General features: G+C 34.0%; 1 protein-coding gene across 1 annotated transcript in view; it reads left to right on the top strand.

Moving 5' to 3' along the window:
• EDIL3 (EGF like repeats and discoidin domains 3) overlaps positions 1 to 18,948 on the top strand; it is a 501,725-nt gene that overhangs the window by 341,969 nt on the left and 140,808 nt on the right. Inside the window, exon 6 of the mRNA XM_049766060.1 lies at positions 4,343 to 4,524. Coding sequence (XP_049622017.1) covers positions 4,343 to 4,524 — 182 coding nt within the window. The remainder of the gene's footprint in view (positions 1 to 4,342; positions 4,525 to 18,948) is intronic.

The raw sequence follows: 18,948 nt of genomic DNA, 5'->3' as shown, positions 1-18,948 counted from the left end.
GAACTTCAATGTCCTTAAATGCATATGGCTTGTTGATTATTAGACATAAATATATGTGTTTATGTATGCATAGATATGCATATATATCATTATGCTTTGTTTCTGTGAGTGATTAATAAAGACAAGCTAAAGATTGTGAATCTTAGAACAGAGAATAGAAAATGTATGCAAGTACCTTTTTAGAATTCACTAAGCATTCTAAACCAATAAAGTTTCGGCTTATATGGTAATGCAGTGGCTCAAGGCCTATGTATTTTCTGACAGATTAGCTAATCAGAGGAGGCTGAGAGGTCACTGTGAGCATGGTGTGAGGTCTCCTCTCTTGTAAAATGGATTAAAAATCAGTGAGGCTGTTTAATTCAGCATAAGGTCTTAGAAGTACATAACAAAACAGAATAGTGATCTTCCTAAGGCTGCTATGGCATTTCATTAATTGAAACTGGCTCTCTAGTGCTGGAATCTCCCAACTGCCCTACAGTAAACAACATCCCAGCTCACTGCATTTTTAATCCAACATTGTACAATCAAGTATATGTACCCTGGACTTTTTTTTTTTAATTTTTTTTATTTAAACACCTTGATTACATACATGATTGTGTTTGGGTTTCAGTCATGTATAGAACACCACCCATCACCAGTGCAACATTCCCATCACCAATGTCCCAAGTCTCCCTCCTCCCCACCCGACCCTCGCCTGTACTCTAAACAGGCTCTCCATTTCCCTCATACATTCTCATTATTAGGACAGTTCAAAATGTAGTTATTTCTCTAACTAAACTCATCACTCTTTGTGGTGAGCTTCCTGAGGTACAGATGGCCAAAGACACATGAAAAAGTGCTCCACATCACTAATCATCAGGGAGATGCAAATCAAAACAACGATGAGATACCACCTCACACCACAGAGAATGGCACACATCACAAAGAATGAGAATCAACAGTGTTGGCGGGGATGTGGAGAGAAAGGAACTCTTATCCACTGCTGGTGGGAATGCCGTCTAGTTCAACCTTTATGGAAAGCGATATGGAGATTCCTCCAAAAACTGGAAATCGAGCTCCCATACGACCCAGCTATACCACTCCTAGGAATATACCCTACGAACACAAAAATACAATACAAAAACCCCTTCCTTACACCTATATTCATTGCAGCACTATTTACCATAGCAAGACTCTGGAAACAACCAAGATGCCCTTCAACAGACGAATGGCTAAAGAAACTGTGGTACATATACACAATGGAATATTATGCAGCTGTCAGGAGAGATGAAGTCATGAAATTTTCCTATACATGGATGTACACGGAATCTATTATGCTGAGTGAAATAAGTCAGAGAGAGAGAAAAAAAACGCAGAATGGTCTCACTCATCTATGAGTTTTAAGAAAAATGAAAGACATTCTTGCAATAATAATATTCAGACCCTGGACTTTTTTTTAATGGTGATATATTTAAAACTGGCTGGGCAGGAGTGGTGGTGCAAATGGTAGGGCATTTGCCTTGTACACACTAACCTAGGATGAACCATGGTTTGATCCCTCGGCATCCCATCTGGTCCCCTAAAGCAAGGAGCAGGTTTTCTTGTTGTTGTTTTTTAATAATTTTTTATTGTGACCAAAGTGAATTACAAATCTTTCACAGTAATATTTAAGGTACATAGTGACATTGAATCAAGGTCATTCCCACCACCAGTGCTGTCCTCCACCCCTGTTTCCAGCATGCATTCCATTTCCCCCTTCTTTGCCCCACCCCACCCCCCAGACTGCTGGTATAACTGGTCCCTTTTGTATATAGCTTGTTGTAGATTGGGTATTGATTCTAATGTCATTTACTTTGGATTTGGTGTTTAAGTCTGATCGTTTTTTATTTCTACTCAATGTTCATATGACTGTTTGGTCTTGGTACCATCATTTTTCCCCTCAATTTATAAGGCAGAACAAGATTATTCAAGTTATGTGGTTCTGTTTGAAAAAAAAAAGAAAGAAAGAAAAAAAACAAACAAATAAACAAATTAATCTTGGATCACTTATTTCTCATGAATTCTGAGATAGCTAAATTCAAACCAACTACTTTGAAAAAATATATATATTTGGGGGGGCCACATCCAATGACACTCAGGAGTTACTCCTGGCTATGTGCTCAAAAATTGTTCCTGGCTTGGGGGACAATATGGGATAATGGAGGATCTAACTGTGGTCTGTCCGCTAGCACGGGCAAGGCAGATGCCTTATGGCTTGCGCCACCTCTCTGGCCCCCCAAAATACATATTTTAATAATTATTTGTGGAATAAATGAATAACGTGCATATAAAGGAAATATCAGTGACAGTGAAGAAAAGGTCTTTGTAGAACTAAAGGTGAAAAAAATAATCGTTAATACAAGCTAGGAATGATTTCCTTCAGTGTCCCATATGGTCCCCCAAGCCAGAAGTGATTTCTGAGTGCATATCCAGGAATAACCCCTGAAAGTCACGGGCTGTGGCCCCAAAACAAAACAAAACAAAACAAAAATTTCTAAAACATCCATTTTTTGAAATTTGCTTAAGTTAAAGTGTTATTATGAAACTTTTTGCTTTTATAAATTCTGTATAATCTTTAACTTTCAAATAGAAAGCTCAATAAGAATTCAAGGATCTCTTTATCTAAATTTTTCAATGTTTTTTCTGGTTTAAAATCATATTTTATCTGTGGCTTCAATGCAATTAAAATGGTTAATATAATTACTTCAAAGTAATTCGGTGTACCTTCCTAATAATAAAACAAATATATATGTTTCAAAAAATTTTATCTGAATTTAGCTTTTTATAGAAAGGGCATATTAATTTTCAACCACAAAGTATGCATTTTTCTGTATTGGTTAATAAGAATCACAAACTAATAAGATGGTTCTTATCCATGTTGCTTATCCTCTTTTGCTTAAAGTATTTAAATGGAGAGGCTAGAGCAGTGGCACAATGGTAGGCCATTTGCCTTACATGTGGCTGACCTAGGATGAACTGTGGTTTGATCCCCTGGAGTCCCATATGGTCCCCCAAGCCAGGAGCAATTCCCCTCAGTGTCTCATATGGTCCCCCAAGCCAGGAGCAATTTCTGAGCCAGGAGTTGTTCCTGAGCATCACTGGATGTGGCCCCAAAACAAACAAACAAACAAACAAAACAAATAAAATCTAAATGAATGGTCCTCCAAGCCCACCAGGATTAATTTCTGAGCACAGACCCAGGAATAATGTCTGGCTCTAAAGCAAAACAGAACAAACAAACAAAATTAAATAAGATACCTATTTCTTATAAACACTATCTTTGGGGCCAAGTATATAAAAGTTGACACTTACCTTAGATCCTTAGCATGTTCATTGTCATGCGGAGGACTGCCAAGTATAAACTTAAAACACAGAGCTAGGAATCAGCCTGAATAGAACTGGATATGCCTCCTAAAATTACAATCAAATTCAGTATTCTTTTAATATCTTCAACTATAATTTGAGTATATATAATTACTGACAGAAATTAGATTTTAGTAGTTGTTGAAATGTTTGGTGGCATTTACTGTTCATATTGACTTATGTACATTGACATTTAATAATGAAAATGTAGTATTTTAATATTTTCAGTAACTCATAAAAAGTACATCATTACTTCTAATAGAATTAGCATAACTATCTTACAAATCTAATGTAACAGAAAGTTGTGCCGTATATGAACTATAAATGAAATAAAGAAAAATATTATTTTTGGAAAAGTATTACTTTTCATCTGTTGTAAGATATTCTGGATTTTTAAGCTAATTTTAAAACAACCAATATTTTCTGATAAAATTGTTGAAATAGGAAGATGTTTAGAACTATATAATGAATATAATATAAATATATAGATAAAATTGAAGAAGGCTTCGACTATTTCTATTTTTAAATATTATTTGACTATATGTTGATTATCATTTGACACTTTAAGCATTATTTTAGAAAACTACTTTTAATCGTAGTATACAAAATACTAGGATATTTATTAAGGTTTATAATTTATATGGCATATAGACGGGCAAAAAAATCTGAGAGGCCATTTAATAGCATAAAAATTTTTGTGATTTATCAAGTCTAAAATTAGTAGACTGTGATCTAATATTATAATATAAAGAAATGTCTGATGAGGCACCAAATTCAGTATAAAGATGAGTATCACAGCATGCAAGAATTATTTTCTTGATGTACTAGTTAATAATTTAACTATAAAGTAGATCAACATGACATCCAAATCTAATTATTTTTTAAATCTTTCATCAAATCTAGCAGCCACATTTTAAATACTGATTATTTCTAATAAATTTTATTTTCTTATTTGTTTCAGAATGTTCAGGCCCACTAGGTATCGAAGGTGGAATCATATCAAATCAACAAATCACAGCTTCATCTACCCATCGAGCTCTTTTTGGACTCCAGAAATGGTACCCTTACTACGCACGTCTAAATAAGAAGGGTCTTATTAATGCCTGGACAGCTGCAGAAAATGATAGGTGGCCATGGATTCAGGTAATAATTTTGATGGAAGAAGTTTACTGCCAAGAACAATGTCTATTGTCATTTTGAAAAAATACAAGACTTTAAATTGTGATGTGTCTTCATACTAGCACACAAAGAGTAAATGATTATATAGGTAAAAATTTAAACTGAAGGGATCAGAGAGATAATAACAACAAATATGGGCTTGCCTTATACACAGTGGTTCCAAATTGGTTTCCTAGCACTGCATTCAATTTCCTGAGTCACATCAGAAGTGATCCCTGAGGCCAGAGAGATAGCATAGCTGTAGAGCCTTTGCATTGCATGCGGCTGACCTGAGATGAATTCAGGTTTGATCCCCAGCTTCTCATATTGTCCCAAAGCCTGCCAGGAGCAATTTCTGACAAAGCCAGGAGTATCCCCTGATCGCTGCAGGGTGTGGCTCCCCAAAACAAACAACAAAAAAGAATTGGGCCCTGAGCATCATCACATGAGGCCCCATAGGAAGGAAGCAAGGAAAGAAGAAAGGAAAGAAAGGAAGGAGGAAGGAAGGAAGGAAGGAAGGAAGGAAGGAAGGAAGGAAGGAAGGAAGGAAGGAAGGAAGGAAGGAAGGAAGGAAGGAAGGAAGGAAGGAAGGAAGGAAGGAAGGAAGGAAGGAAAGAAGGAAGGAAGGAAAGTAGAAAGGAAGGAAGGAAGGAAAGTAGGAAGGAAGGAAGGAAAGTAGGAAGGAAGGAAGGAAGGAAAGTAGGAAGGAAGGAAGGAAGGAAAGTAGGAAGGAAGGAAGGAAGGAATGAAGGAAGGAAGGAGGGAAGGAAGGAAAGAAGGAAGGAAGGAAGGAAGGAAGGAGGGAGGGAGGGAGGGAGAGAGGGAAGGAAGGAAGGAAGGAAGGAAGGAAGGAGGGAGGGAGGGAGGGAGAGAGGGAAGGAAGGAAGGAAGGAGGGAGGGAGAAAGGGAAGGAAGGAAGGAAGGAAGGAGGGAGAAAGGGAAGGAAGGAAGGAAGGAGGGAGGGAGAAAGGGAAGGAAGGAAGGAAGGAAGCAGGGAGGGAGGGAGGGAGGAAGGGAAAGAACGAAGAAACAAAGGAGGGAGGGAAGAAAGGAGGGAAGGAGGGATGGAAGGAAGAAAGTAGGAAAAGAGGAAAGGAGGGAAAGTAGAAAGGACGGGGGGAGGAAAGAGGGAGGAAAGAAGGAAGGGAGGGAGGGAGAGGGGAGGAAGGGAAGGAAGGAGGAAGGGAAAAGGGAGAAATGGAGAAGGGAGGAAAGGAGGGAGGGAGGGAGGAAGGAAGGAAGGAAAGAGACGGAGGGGGTTTGAAAGTCTAAATTGAATATTACTTGTGAAACACTGGGAACTGTTTGCATACCACTTCAAAGTGTGATTACGGATTTAAAATATCAAATTCCTTTATTATAAATATGATTATTATTATAAATTATGTATCAAAAAGATGGACCTTAGAGACCTGAGAGATGCACAATGGGTAGGGCATTTGCCTTGCATGTGGCTGACCAGTGTTCAATTTCTGGCATCCCACATAGTCCTCTGAGCCTCTCAGGAGTGATTTCTGAGCACAGAATCAGGAGTAACCCCTGAGTATCGCTAGTTGTGTCCCATAAAACAAAACAAAAAGTAAAGATGGATCTTACATGTGCATTAGTTCATTAGCACTTATTAATATTATCAATTTGGGAAAGTAACTTTATATCTCTCTCAATCTCAAAATGGTTCCACTTGAGAAGATATAAAACATTCATGAATACAATAATACTTTAAGTGTCTCCAGTATTTCCTTTTAATAGTGAAAATGTTTAAATCCAAATAATCATTGATTGTCTTTGGCCATTTTTTATTTTTAAACAGGAACAAAAGAGATAATATTTTGATAAATGAATATTAGCAATGCCAATTAATTCTTTATATATTAACTATTTAAAGTCCTTTTGGGCATTTAGCTGAAGTGAAACAGTAAATTTTCTATTAGGTGACCAAACCGTGACTATATGTGATAGATATGACTTGATAGACGAGAACATTTAAAATGTGATTTAATTCACTGATGCATGCTAGACAGAAACATTAGCATCAAAGGGAAGAGTGATTATTACAAAACCTCGTAGAAAGATGGCTTTCAATTGACCAGCTGCTTTGTGACCAGTGTAATCAAAGAATCAGGAAAAAAATCTAAAGAACATTAGTTAAGGGGCCGGGCGGTGGCGCTGGAGGTAAGGTGTCTGCCTTGCCTGCGCTAGCCTAGGACGGACCTCGGTTCTATCCCCCGGCGTCCCATATGGTCCCCCAAGAAGCCAGGAGCAACTTCTGAGTGCAAGCCAGGAGTAACCCCTGAGCGTCACAGGGTGTGGCCCAAAAACCAAAAAAAAAAAAAAAAAAAAAAAAAAAGAACATTAGTTAAAAAACAATATCTTGTTTATTGGCTGCTGGAGAAACGCATGCAAATTTACTTATGAAGTCAGTATTTTTTGCATCTACCCATTGGAAAAGACAACTGTTACAGAATTGAATTTTATTTATGTAGTCTCTTTATCCTCTCTCTTTAAAGATTTTTATATGAGGTGATTTTAATCATGGAAATATTCATTTTGCTATCATTAGAAGCAATGTATAGGGATTGCTTTACTGGTAGTCAATACAAAAAGAAACTGATTTATGACCTAGTAGATAGCAGGACAATGTAGCTTAGACATTAGCCAAAATTATTTTCAATCATTTTTTATTCTTTTTTTTTTTTTTTTTTTTGGTTTTTGGGCCACACCCGGTAATGCTCAGGGGTTACTCCTGGCTATGCGCTCAGAAGTTGCTCCTGGCTTGGGGGACCATATGGGACGCCGGGGGATCGAACTGTGGTCCGTCCAAGGCTAGCGCAGGCAAGGCAGGCACCTTACCTCTTGCGCCACCGCCCGGCCCCAATCATTTTTTATTCTTATTTATTTATTTATTTATTTTGGTCTTTGGATCACACCCGGTGATGCTCAGGGATTACTCCTGGCTATGCTCTCAGAAAACACAACTGGCTTAGGAGACCATATGGGACACTGGAGATTAGCATAAAAGGCAAATGCCCTACAGCTGCACTATAGCTCTACCCCCTATTTCTTTTTATTCTTATTAATTTGATCTACTTCACGTTTTTCTCTGTTTATTATTAATTTAGGAATTTTATTTTTATATTTAAAGAAGTTTCTTCTTGTATGTTCTTTACATAATATATAGTCACATGTAGATATATTTATCTTTATATCTTTATATAAATGTTTAAACTATATATAGTTGAAAATGTAACCTAAAATAATATATGAATTCAAAATTTAAATAAGATGCAGATGAGCATAAAAGACAGCTCAACAAGTGAAGGCCAGGTACCAGTATTTGATAGCCCAATTCTAAATGGACTTCTGAGAACTACCAGAAATCCTGAACACCAATTCAAATAGCCTTTTGAGCATTACAAGGTGCAACCAGCAAAATACAAATATAAACAATAAAAATTTAAAAAATACACAGAAAAAAGTAATCATCTATTTTAAATATATTCCAAAGACTTTTTTGGGGTTAGCAAATAGTGTCAATGGGATTGTAGTGAAGATAAAACTTTAAAAATGAAAATTTATAATAGAAATTTTCTGAGTTGAGAGACAATTCCACATGTATATATCAGGAAATTTGTTTGTCAAATTGTGTTAGTTCAGTGACTACTATGCTTTAATAAACATAACTAATGCCTCTTGGAATACTTTGTTGAAGACATTTGTAATTAATATAAATATCCTAAGTTTTCAATTTATTACGTGCTCTTTCTTACCTATACAACTCTCTATCTATATAGAGTTTCCCTCTAAAAATATCCGTGATTTTAGATAATAGTAGACTCAAAAACAAGACAGTAACTAAATTTTAGAAGAATTTAAGTTAAATATGATCTTTCAATAAAGCTATTTTTTGACTATAAGGAAGGATTTAACATTATGATTATTATCATTACATTACAAGCATTATTATTCTTTTTAATTTTTTATTTAAACAACTTTATTACATACATGATTGTGTTTGGGTTTCAGTCATGTAAAGAACACCACCCATCACCAGTGCAACATTCCCATCACCAATGTCCAAAATCTCTCTACAAGCATTATTATTTATATTGTTTTGTATTTGTAATGACTCATACAAAAATATTGTAAAAATAATTAAAATGGTTTAGAATTATACTAAAAATGTGTATAATAAAACAAAGCTGTTAGAGTAATAACTACACTAACAAATAGCATGACAATGTTAATGAATGAGAGAAGCAGAATGCCTATCTCAAATACAGGCAGGGGATGGGGAGGAGAGAAACAGGGGAAACGGTGGAGGGAATGTTGCACTGGTGAAGGGGGTTGTTCTGTTTATGACTGAAACTCAACTACAATCATGCTTGTAATTATGATGCTTACAAAAAATATCCCTGAAAACTCATCATGTTGTTCAATAAATACTTTGATTTTCCTTCAGAATCTATATTAGGTTATTACAGATTTTAATAACATTGTTTTCTAAATTGTTTTCTAAAAATAATAGTTTATTCATTTCTCTAGGGAAAATATTAAGTCTTAATGTTCTAGAAAGTCTAATAATGTTCTATCTTGTCTATGTTTGATCATTATTAATTTCCATTATCACTTAATTCTTTTATTTATTTTCAGTCCTTCAAGTAAAATACTTTAGTGCTTTGCTTAAACTCAGTTATAATGAACAGAATGTTCCTTAATCTTTCAGGTGTATGACATACACTAATTAGTATTCATTTTTATTTTTTCCTTGTGAGGCTGAAATGAGAATTGAAAACTGTCATTTTTAATTTACACACTCAGCATGTAATTGTTGATAACACCACAATATTAATTATTGAGTTAGGACTAACGGGTTAGTGAAGAAAACACAGTATTCTTTTCCATTTCAAGTTTTTCTGAATATCAGTTTTCACCTAGATATTTTGCAAATGATCACTCCTTTATCATTTTATTCATTAATATTTTAAAATTATTTAATATTAATTTCATTTACTTACCAATGGGTTAGAAATGATGTTTTATGTAATTATGTAAATACATATTGGGTTATCACATAGAAAAAGTTTACAGTATACTTTAAACATCTAAGATTTGTATTAATCAAGTAAAGTCAGTTGGAATCCTTATGTGACATCTACATTTAAAGATAATTTCTATTCCAATAGTTTTATTACAGCTAAAGACAGCAGATAGAGAGAGAGAACGAGTGATTCTGAGGTAGTTATATGTGTTCTTATTTTAACTGGAATGTGTGAATGTCTATTCTGTAAACTCTTAGTAGATGCTAGAGAACAAAATGCACCTATCTTCAGAATATTCTGACGTTAAGATATAAAAAGGTCTATGGGGCTTTCTGTTTACAGTTCTTGTTCAAACAACTTAATATGTTTGACTAGATGTTATATGGTCTACTAACCATCAACTGAGCCATGATCTTTTCTCCTCAAATAGCAGCCTATTTTTAGTAAAGCAGTTAGATTAAAAATTATTTATTGAAAATGATATTCTTATTACACTATAGTTTAAATATAATGTTAAGATATTTGATGAGAAAACCTAAAATCAGTAGATTTCTTTGAAAATGAATTTACTTGTAGTTGATTGTATCACTACAAAATATTTTTTCTATTTTTTCTTATTCTATCTTTATTTATTTATCTATTCTATTATTTATTTTTTCTTATTCTATCTTTAGCAATCCATCACTGTGAGAAACTGTGGATTTGGTCTGAATATAAGCATAGTCACTGTTCTAGAGCATTTGAGTGATAGAAGTTCACAAACTTCAGTATAACAGATGTATAACACCATACTTGAAGTACTTCAAGATACTTGAAGTACTTCAAATAACACACAGTATCACTAGATGAAACTAGAAATTGTCTTACTCTATAGACTGTATGATATTTTCTCCTGTTGCACTTAAAAACATGTACTATTATCAAGTCTGTATTTGTGTTGTTTGAATTACATTAAAAGTATTATTGTACTATTTCACCTAATAACTAGATAAATGAGTAACACCACATGCACCCTAAGCCCAATATCACTGTTTCGAACCCTGCTAGTCCCAGGGCACTCCTGAGATCTCCCTGGGTGATATTGGTTATCTCAGCTTCTGAGAAGCTCCTCATTATCAGAATCCTTGCTACCTAGCATTAAAAATCTCCTCCAAATAAGCATAATTTTAAAGACATTTCTTTGTTACCTGAACATGTTTTATGATCTGCTAGTAGTGATGACATTATGTGTAGCAGTAGGAGAAATGAAAAGAAATGAGTAAAGAAATTAGAAATATGAAAAAATATCTGTGAGCAGCACTTTTACATACAACTAAATTAGACCAAAATAATGTAGCTTCATAAGAGTATTCCCCAGCTTTAATACCAAATCAGAAAATAATCATTATTTACTAGACATAAAATATTCGAGGACATTTTTCAAGTTTGTTTTCTTAAATAGCTCTCAGATTGTACTTTGCTCAAAAATAGAAAATATCCAAAAGCAAGACCACCTCACTTCTGAATTTTTAAACAAACAAAAAAATAGTGCAGAATACACAGAACCCAAATAACTTTATGTGAGTGCAAATTATGTTACCCATTGAGAGTTCTGGTGTAAAATTCCACATGAGCTGTTGAAAACTACATGAAGCGTATGGCAGGAAATGATATAAAAATAGAGTAATCATCACTTTGAATTCACTATATGTGCATATATTCATACATAGTGTTTGAGAACAGTTTGGCATTTTTAGACACGGGGCTTTTATAAGACAGAGGACAATAAAAACATATTATTAGAGCATGTGTGTTTAGTGTATATAGTATTATAGTAAGTGCGTTTTATTATATACATTATATAGAATATATATTATAGTATATAGCGTTTTTAGTGTGTATAGTATTGTAGTATGTGTGCTTTTAGAATCTTTTCTAGTTTTCTAATCTAAAATAAATGGAATTTTGTTCATCTGTAATACTTCTTCCTTTGAATATAAAATAGTTAAAATATTTCCTAAGTATTACCAGGAAATTACCTACATTACCAGATATATTCCCATTCTATTGAACACCTCTCTCAGGATAACTGCATCTAGAAATTAATATTTTTCTTCTACTTATAATTTAAAACAATACCCCGATGGAAAAATCACAATGTACTTAAGTTATTAGAAGTGAGTTCCATACATAATTACATATAACATGTATTTAAAATATTTTAATTTTTAGAACACTTTTGGCATTAACTGAAAAGGAGATGATGCATCTGAGCTGAAAAGACTATATAATGGCTCTACTTGAAAAATTACCATAATTATCGCAATATTACATTTTTATCTTATCCGGGTTCTTTGTGCTATAGCATACGTGATAAAACACACATAACTATTAACTAACATAAAATAAAGTGCATTTACAACCTCTTAATTTTCTGATCAGCTGTGTCCTCTCTGACTTTAAGCAATGAATTCTTTACTGACTTGGATATCTTATATTGCTAAATTACATGGAGCAGTTTACTTTGCTTAGACATGAACACTTCATAGTTCACCTATTGGTCATTCAAATTCAACTTCTTTTTACTTGCTCTGTGAAGTGGTTCCTGAAATATTCATTCTTTATTTTCAAATATTGAGTGACTGCATTGCTTTTTCTAACCTAGATAACTATATATTCTAATTATACCTGCAACATGCCTTCATTTCTTGTTTTCTCTTTTTCCCAATTGAGATCATGAATTTGATATTTTTATTTCTATTTTGTAGTACCTGGATTTTTTAAAGGTGCATTGAATATATACAAATAACTGATCAATCGTATTAAATGAAGTTAGTAGGGGACAGTGTGTTTCATTTTCATGTGGCAATTATATCACACTGAAGAGAACTGAATTTGTCTAAAAAACATAATGTACTCTGTTCAGCTGTTGTTTGCCTACATTTTCTTAAATTTTCTCATTTAAGCACAATCCCATTGTTGTACTAAATGCTATCTCTTTCCAAAATATATGTAATGTCTCACCCTTCTGCACTGCAAAAGAAGCAAATTGTTCTTTATATCCAGTAACACACTTATAAGTTCTTAATCACTGCAACTCACTTCTTGTTAGATCATTGTGTGGGCATTAAAAATATTCCTAAAGCTATTTTTCAGCAAAACTGAAAATTGGATATGGATTACCAAATTCTCCTTTTATCCTTTTCCATTTACATTTTTCTCCTAAATGTTGAAGATTAAATGTTCATTTTAATTTTTGGACATTTTTCCTAAATTTGTTACTATAAATAATCACAACAAAGCTTAAGACTTTTAAAATGTTCTCTAATATTAATGAATCATTAAAATTATCGGATTGTAATATTTTTCTAGATTATACAATTTTTTATTTTACTTTTACAAAATCTCAAAAACATACCTCATTTCTATTAACCATACAAAAATTGAGAGCAGGTAGTTGTAGGGAATGAGTCTAACACAACTCTTAGTTTCTAAGATCATTCAGAAAATCAAAGTATCAAAAAATTAATTATACTTGTCATTCATTGTGCCTTTGAGGAAATTAGTTGCAACTTCAATATTTACACATATTAATTTAAATGCAGAGACCTAGCAATAGTACAGCACATGGGATATTTGCTTTGTATTTGGTCAACCAGGATTCAGTCTAGGGTACCCCAAAGCATCTTCTGAGCCAGGAATTTTCTCTGAGTGCAGAGCTAGGAAAAAGCCTTGAACATCACCAGGTGTGACACCCCCGCTCCACACACACACAAAAGACTTTAATGTTGTATGGTTCTGTTTTTGGAGGTGGTTACTCCCAACAGTACTCAGGGGTTACTCCTTGCTCTGTACTAATTAATTACTCCTGACAGACTTGGGGGACCAGATGGGATCCTGGGAATAGAACCCCGGTCAGCTGTGTGCAAGGCAAATGATTTACCCAAGAAACTATCACTCTGGCCCAGTGTGGTCTGTTTTATTTTATGTATATTTTCAGGGCTTATTCCTGTCTGCTCTAAAGGTGAACACTTGTCAGGCCTAAGGGACCATATGAGGTACTAGGAATAGTACCGGGATCAGCTACATGGAAGACAAGTGCCTTCTTTAACCACTGCACTATCTCTCCTGTCCCAGAAATGTGCCTCCTTTAGTTTCCATTCTCAAATATTTCCAGTGACCATTTTAAATGTATGAAACTTGTAGAATGAAAGTATTAAATTTATTTATATTGAATTGCATTGATTTAAATATCAGTCAGTTTCTTAAAAAAATAAAAATATTCTCAGTTTAGAATCTCGATTTACATTCTACCTTGGTCACTTTCATGGCAAACTTTGGTTCCCTCTTGGTTTCTCTTCATATGATCATCCTGGCAACATTCAAGATACAGAAATCTCACTTTCTGGAACTTAGAATGGAGAAAAATTCACACTCTTCATCTCCTATCATCTTTCACAATTTCTTATTTTAACTTTTATGCAATATTGCTGAATTTACTCTAAAATTCCTCTGTGAGTAGAAATCCAACTTCAATGAAATGTGTTAAACATGCTTATAAGACTTGCCCAAGAGAAATGTTATTTATGATGTAGCAGCTATGGCCATCAGTGGAATAAGAGAGAGTATACTGACAACTTGTACTGAATTTGGAAGAGTGAGAAAAGCAGAAAAGCAGGGGCTGGATGCAGGGAGTAACATTCTGATCTAAGGATCCATTGTCCCCTCATGTTTATCTTCTGGGAGCTGGTAGTATTTCCATTTGCATAGGGCAGAAGGAATCTCTTACTTCCACTGTAGGCACTGAATAGGTTTATTCTACTTCAGTGCCTCACTGAAAACCGCCTTGTGTGGGAAATGTGACAGTAACTAACACACCTTGCCTGATTCTTCACATTTTATTTTCTCGAGACATTAATTAATTCAAGACTATTTATATTTGTAGGGGTTGGTTTGTTGTTGTTGTTTACATTTAACTCAACACGTCTAGACTTAGTATGGAAACAGGTTACTGCATTCACCTATCCTAAGTTTATAATTTGTCTCTTTATTCACATTTTTATCAGCTTTAAAATAATCTAGCAGTTATTACTAAACTCTTTTATTGTTCTTTATGTACTGATTTTGTAATTATTTTCCCCACAATTCAGATGGGGAATATAAGCATCCAAAAATAAATTAATTTGTACAAGTTCAATGAATTAGTGAATTATACAAATGAAATTTAAATGCAGGCAGTTTATATGGGAGGTGAGTTTAAACAACTAGTAAATACTATTTCACCCTTGCACTAATGAAGATTTCTTTGGCTTTGTAATAGGGTGGTACAGGTAATGGATAGGAAAATCTATGGTTTTCAAGCAACTGTTGTACACTGTAAAATTTATATTTGCTCATAAACATACAGTTCACCTCTAGCCTGAAGCAGTGATTCTCCAATTTCATCTACCTAAAAATCATCCGGAGAGCTTTTTAAATGTGGTCTCAAAGTTTTTGAAATAATAGGGCAAATTTGGGACTCAGGGGATCACATAATGAGTATACATCTAGGTGGATTTTGGTTTTGTAACCTTGAGTGAAAGTAATAATCAGCACTCTGATGGTGCTTGCAGTCTAACTAGATAGATTTCACCTTGGATGTGCCCCTTAATTATTTAGAGCAACTCAATTAAATAAATTAAGATGTTGGAGAATAGTATATTGCTTTTAAAAATGAGACTGCAGAGTGAAACATTTCAAAGTAATGGATGGCATCAAGACATCACAAATCCAAGAGTTAACCACTTAATCTGCTTTGGTAATGTTTTATTATTAACCTGTCGTATCTGTGTCTTTCTTAAGTAGAATGACCATTCTATCTAAACTGAAAACAGTAATTCTTAATTATTTTTTAAAGCATTCCTGCCTGTAACACAAAACTTTCAATAATTAAGTTATAATTAAATAGTAAAAGGACTATAAAAATTCCTATAAGATCAGTGTTTAAATGTTTTATTGTTAAATACTCATCCCAGTCTTAGGAGTCTTTAAGGAAGAAATACTTATTTTCTATGCACATAGAATGTAATAAAAACATCAAAAATCCATTTGCATTTTAATTATTTAAGTGAACATCCTTGCCATTTTTGAATATGACATTGAAATTATTCCAGATAGAGAAAATAGAATGAGGTACAAGGGAGGAGGTAGGAACTCTAGGTACATGAGAGATAGTAGAAAAGGTGGAGATAGCTTTGGAAAAATAGGAGAATAAAAAATTCTAGATAGTAAGGCAATACCAAATTATGAAAGTAGAACATAGTTAAAAGAAAGTGAGACTTGATCAAAGTCATGGCTTTTCAACAGAGTATTAAAACTTTATTAAAACTAAATTTTATGGACCAAACAGTATAATAGGTAAGGCATTCACATGTGGTTGACCTAGTTTCAATCCCTGGCACTACATCTGCCCCCTTACCACCACCAGAAGTCAACCCTAAGCACAGATCCAGGATTAAGCTCCAAGAATCTCTAAACTAGATGTGTCCCATCATTTCTCTTACCAATCTCCCACCCCAAATAAATCAACAAGACATTAGGAGGATGTGTATCTGTGACAGAAATTTTGAGTATCTGGTACAATTTCTTTTAGGTGCAAAGCATATAGTAAAATTACATTGAATAAATATTGTACTTAAAGCAGAAATGAGACTAGAAGCAGAAGCAACCTATATGTTTATATATGTTTATATAAACCTATATAAGTTTATATAGCTAAATGTCCTTCCAGATTTCAGAAGACACTAGGGTGTATATTGAAAACTGATTAAATTTGGTGAAAAGGAAGAAAAATAAGAAAATTAAATTTTAGTATTTTGAGCCTGAGCATTAATTTAGTGCCATTAGTAGAAATATAATCAACAGGGGGGAAAGCATTGGTATTTTCAGAAATGATTTTTTAGGATCTTCAGGTTTGTTTTACTCATAGAATATCCTAATAATAGTATCAATAATGAAGGATCTTTATAGAGTAGAAGAGGAGTAAGGTGAAACTTTTGCCATGTCGATACCAGATTTACATATCAGCTATTTGGCTATTTGTCACAGGGCCAACCCTATTGGAATAGGAATGGACAGTTAGGACCATTGTGAATACATAATCATTGCAACAGATATTTGAGGGGACAGATGGAAACTATAAAATAAAATGCCCTCTCATTGTGGTGATTTTTTCTTTATCTTCTATTTCCATTTCCATCCAATGGCTACATATCAAAGAATTGCTTATTCAGGAGCACCAGAGGGCAAAATCTGCAGATGAAATGAATGAAACTTCTTTGAATGTCACAGAAAGTCCTATATTATCACCTTTTAAAGACCTTTTTGTTAACCAAAAGTTGGTTACATTTTTACCACTATTTGTTTTTAGTGTTATTGCTGTGTCTCCTATTGCTTTCCCCCAGAATTGATATATTTAATTAAAATAGTAGCTGTTTCAGCCTAACATTGGTGTACTTAATATAGATCGTGTTGTTTTGTTGTGATTTGCTTTGTTAAAAAAATAACGAAGGTCTCCTTTTATTTCCACAAATGGGCTTTCACATTTCTGGCTTGTATATATATTATCTACTTAATGCTTCTATAGCTTTGAAACAGTTTCATTTCAAGTATAAAATATAAAGATTATGTTTTCATTTCTCATAATAACATAGACCTATGTGTTCAGTTCATTAATATCTTTAAGATTTATGATATTTTTCTGAATTTCATAAATAGGTAGGAATTTTGCTATCTTGATTTTCCTAGTGGGATTCCAACTTAAGCTGGTATTTTTATATAACAGCAAGTTTCAACAAGCATTTAAACTGAAATGTGATTATCATGTAGAATAAAGACATTTTAATCTCACTAATGGATATTAGCTTTGCTTTACCTAGAAACAATATCCCAGATCTGGAAAATTACACATAAATGTTGAAAAGAGGAATGCATTACCTACCTACTCTCTAAATAATATTTTATTTTGTTTTCAACCTACCATATGTAAACTATTATTAGTTGAGAAGTTACTCTTTGCAAAGGGTTATTTTGAATATTAGATAAGATGACCATGCATGATGTATTTACATAGATAAAGAATTTTACTTTTTCTATGTTTGAATTATTTGCTTAATGTTGTGGATACTTGAGGAACAAAAATAACTGCTTTGATTAAATGAGCAGTTAGTTTTCAATCTGTCACTGTGGGAAGTGAGGAGAATTTTCTCTCTAGTTATAGACAAAGAAACTCATTAAAGGCTAGAAAAAAACTTAGAAAAAAATCTTCTGAAATTATTACCAACCCTGTTAGGATTAAGAAACTCATCCATACATTCATGAATTAATTGGGCATTTACTATGTGCCAAATGCTGCCTTTGATGCCATTATTCTCACCAGGAAGTCTTCCATATCTACCCCTAATCCTAGGACTTGATGTAGTTCAAATAAATTTTCAAATTAATTATTTTTCTTTTCTTATTTAGTCCCTGACACATTTTATAATTTAAGATTACACAGATATAATTTTAATTTTGTGTGGGGTTTTTATTTGTTTTTGGTTTGTGGGCCACACCCAGCAGTGTTCCTGGGTTAAAAATTTTTTTAGTTTATGAGGTAAGCTACATGATGATAATATGAATGGTTGTTCATTTCATTATTTATTATTATTATTTTTTTTTGGTTCTTGGGTCACACCCGGCGGTGCTCAGGGGTTACTCCTGGCTGTCTGCTCAGAAATAGCTCCTGGCAGGCTTGGGAGACCATATGGGACACCGGAATTCAAACCAACCACCTTAGGTCCTGGATCGGCTGCTTGCAAGGCAAACACCATTGTGCTATCTCTCCGGGCCCTATTTGTTTGTTTTTAACATTAAAAGTTTTTCCAGAGGTTTTGGAGACCCAAAGATACTTTTGATAATACTTCTATTTGAAACTAAAGGTTCAGTGCTCTGGGGAGGCAATGCTGTGCTACATTGACCAAGGCTACTCTTAGCAGTACTCAGTAGATTTTAAGGAATTCATGCAGTTTCAGAGATCAATCACACTCGAGTCCCTGAGTCTGCAAATCATGCACTGCATCACTTTTGCTCTTCATATCTTAGTTAATCCTATTAACTACACTTTTGTTTGGTTCTTTTTCTTGGGTCACACCCAGTGACGCTCAGGGGTTACTCCTGGCTATGCACTCAGAAGTCGCTCCTGGCTTAGGGAACCATGTGGGACGCTGGGAAATCGAACCACAGTCCTTCCTAGACTAGCACCAGCGAGGCAGATGCCTTACCGCTCTGCACCACAGTTCCGGCCTCTATTAATTTTTAACAAATAAAAGCAGATCTACTATCATAATACTTTGGGCCACAATTTTTTATTTTC

The sequence above is a fragment of the Suncus etruscus genome, chromosome 2, assembly GCF_024139225.1.
Source record: "Suncus etruscus isolate mSunEtr1 chromosome 2, mSunEtr1.pri.cur, whole genome shotgun sequence".
In the NCBI taxonomy this organism is placed as follows: Eukaryota; Metazoa; Chordata; class Mammalia; order Eulipotyphla; family Soricidae; genus Suncus; species Suncus etruscus.
Note: the sequence above shows the minus strand (reverse complement) of the source record. Positions and strands in the feature narration are given on the sequence as shown.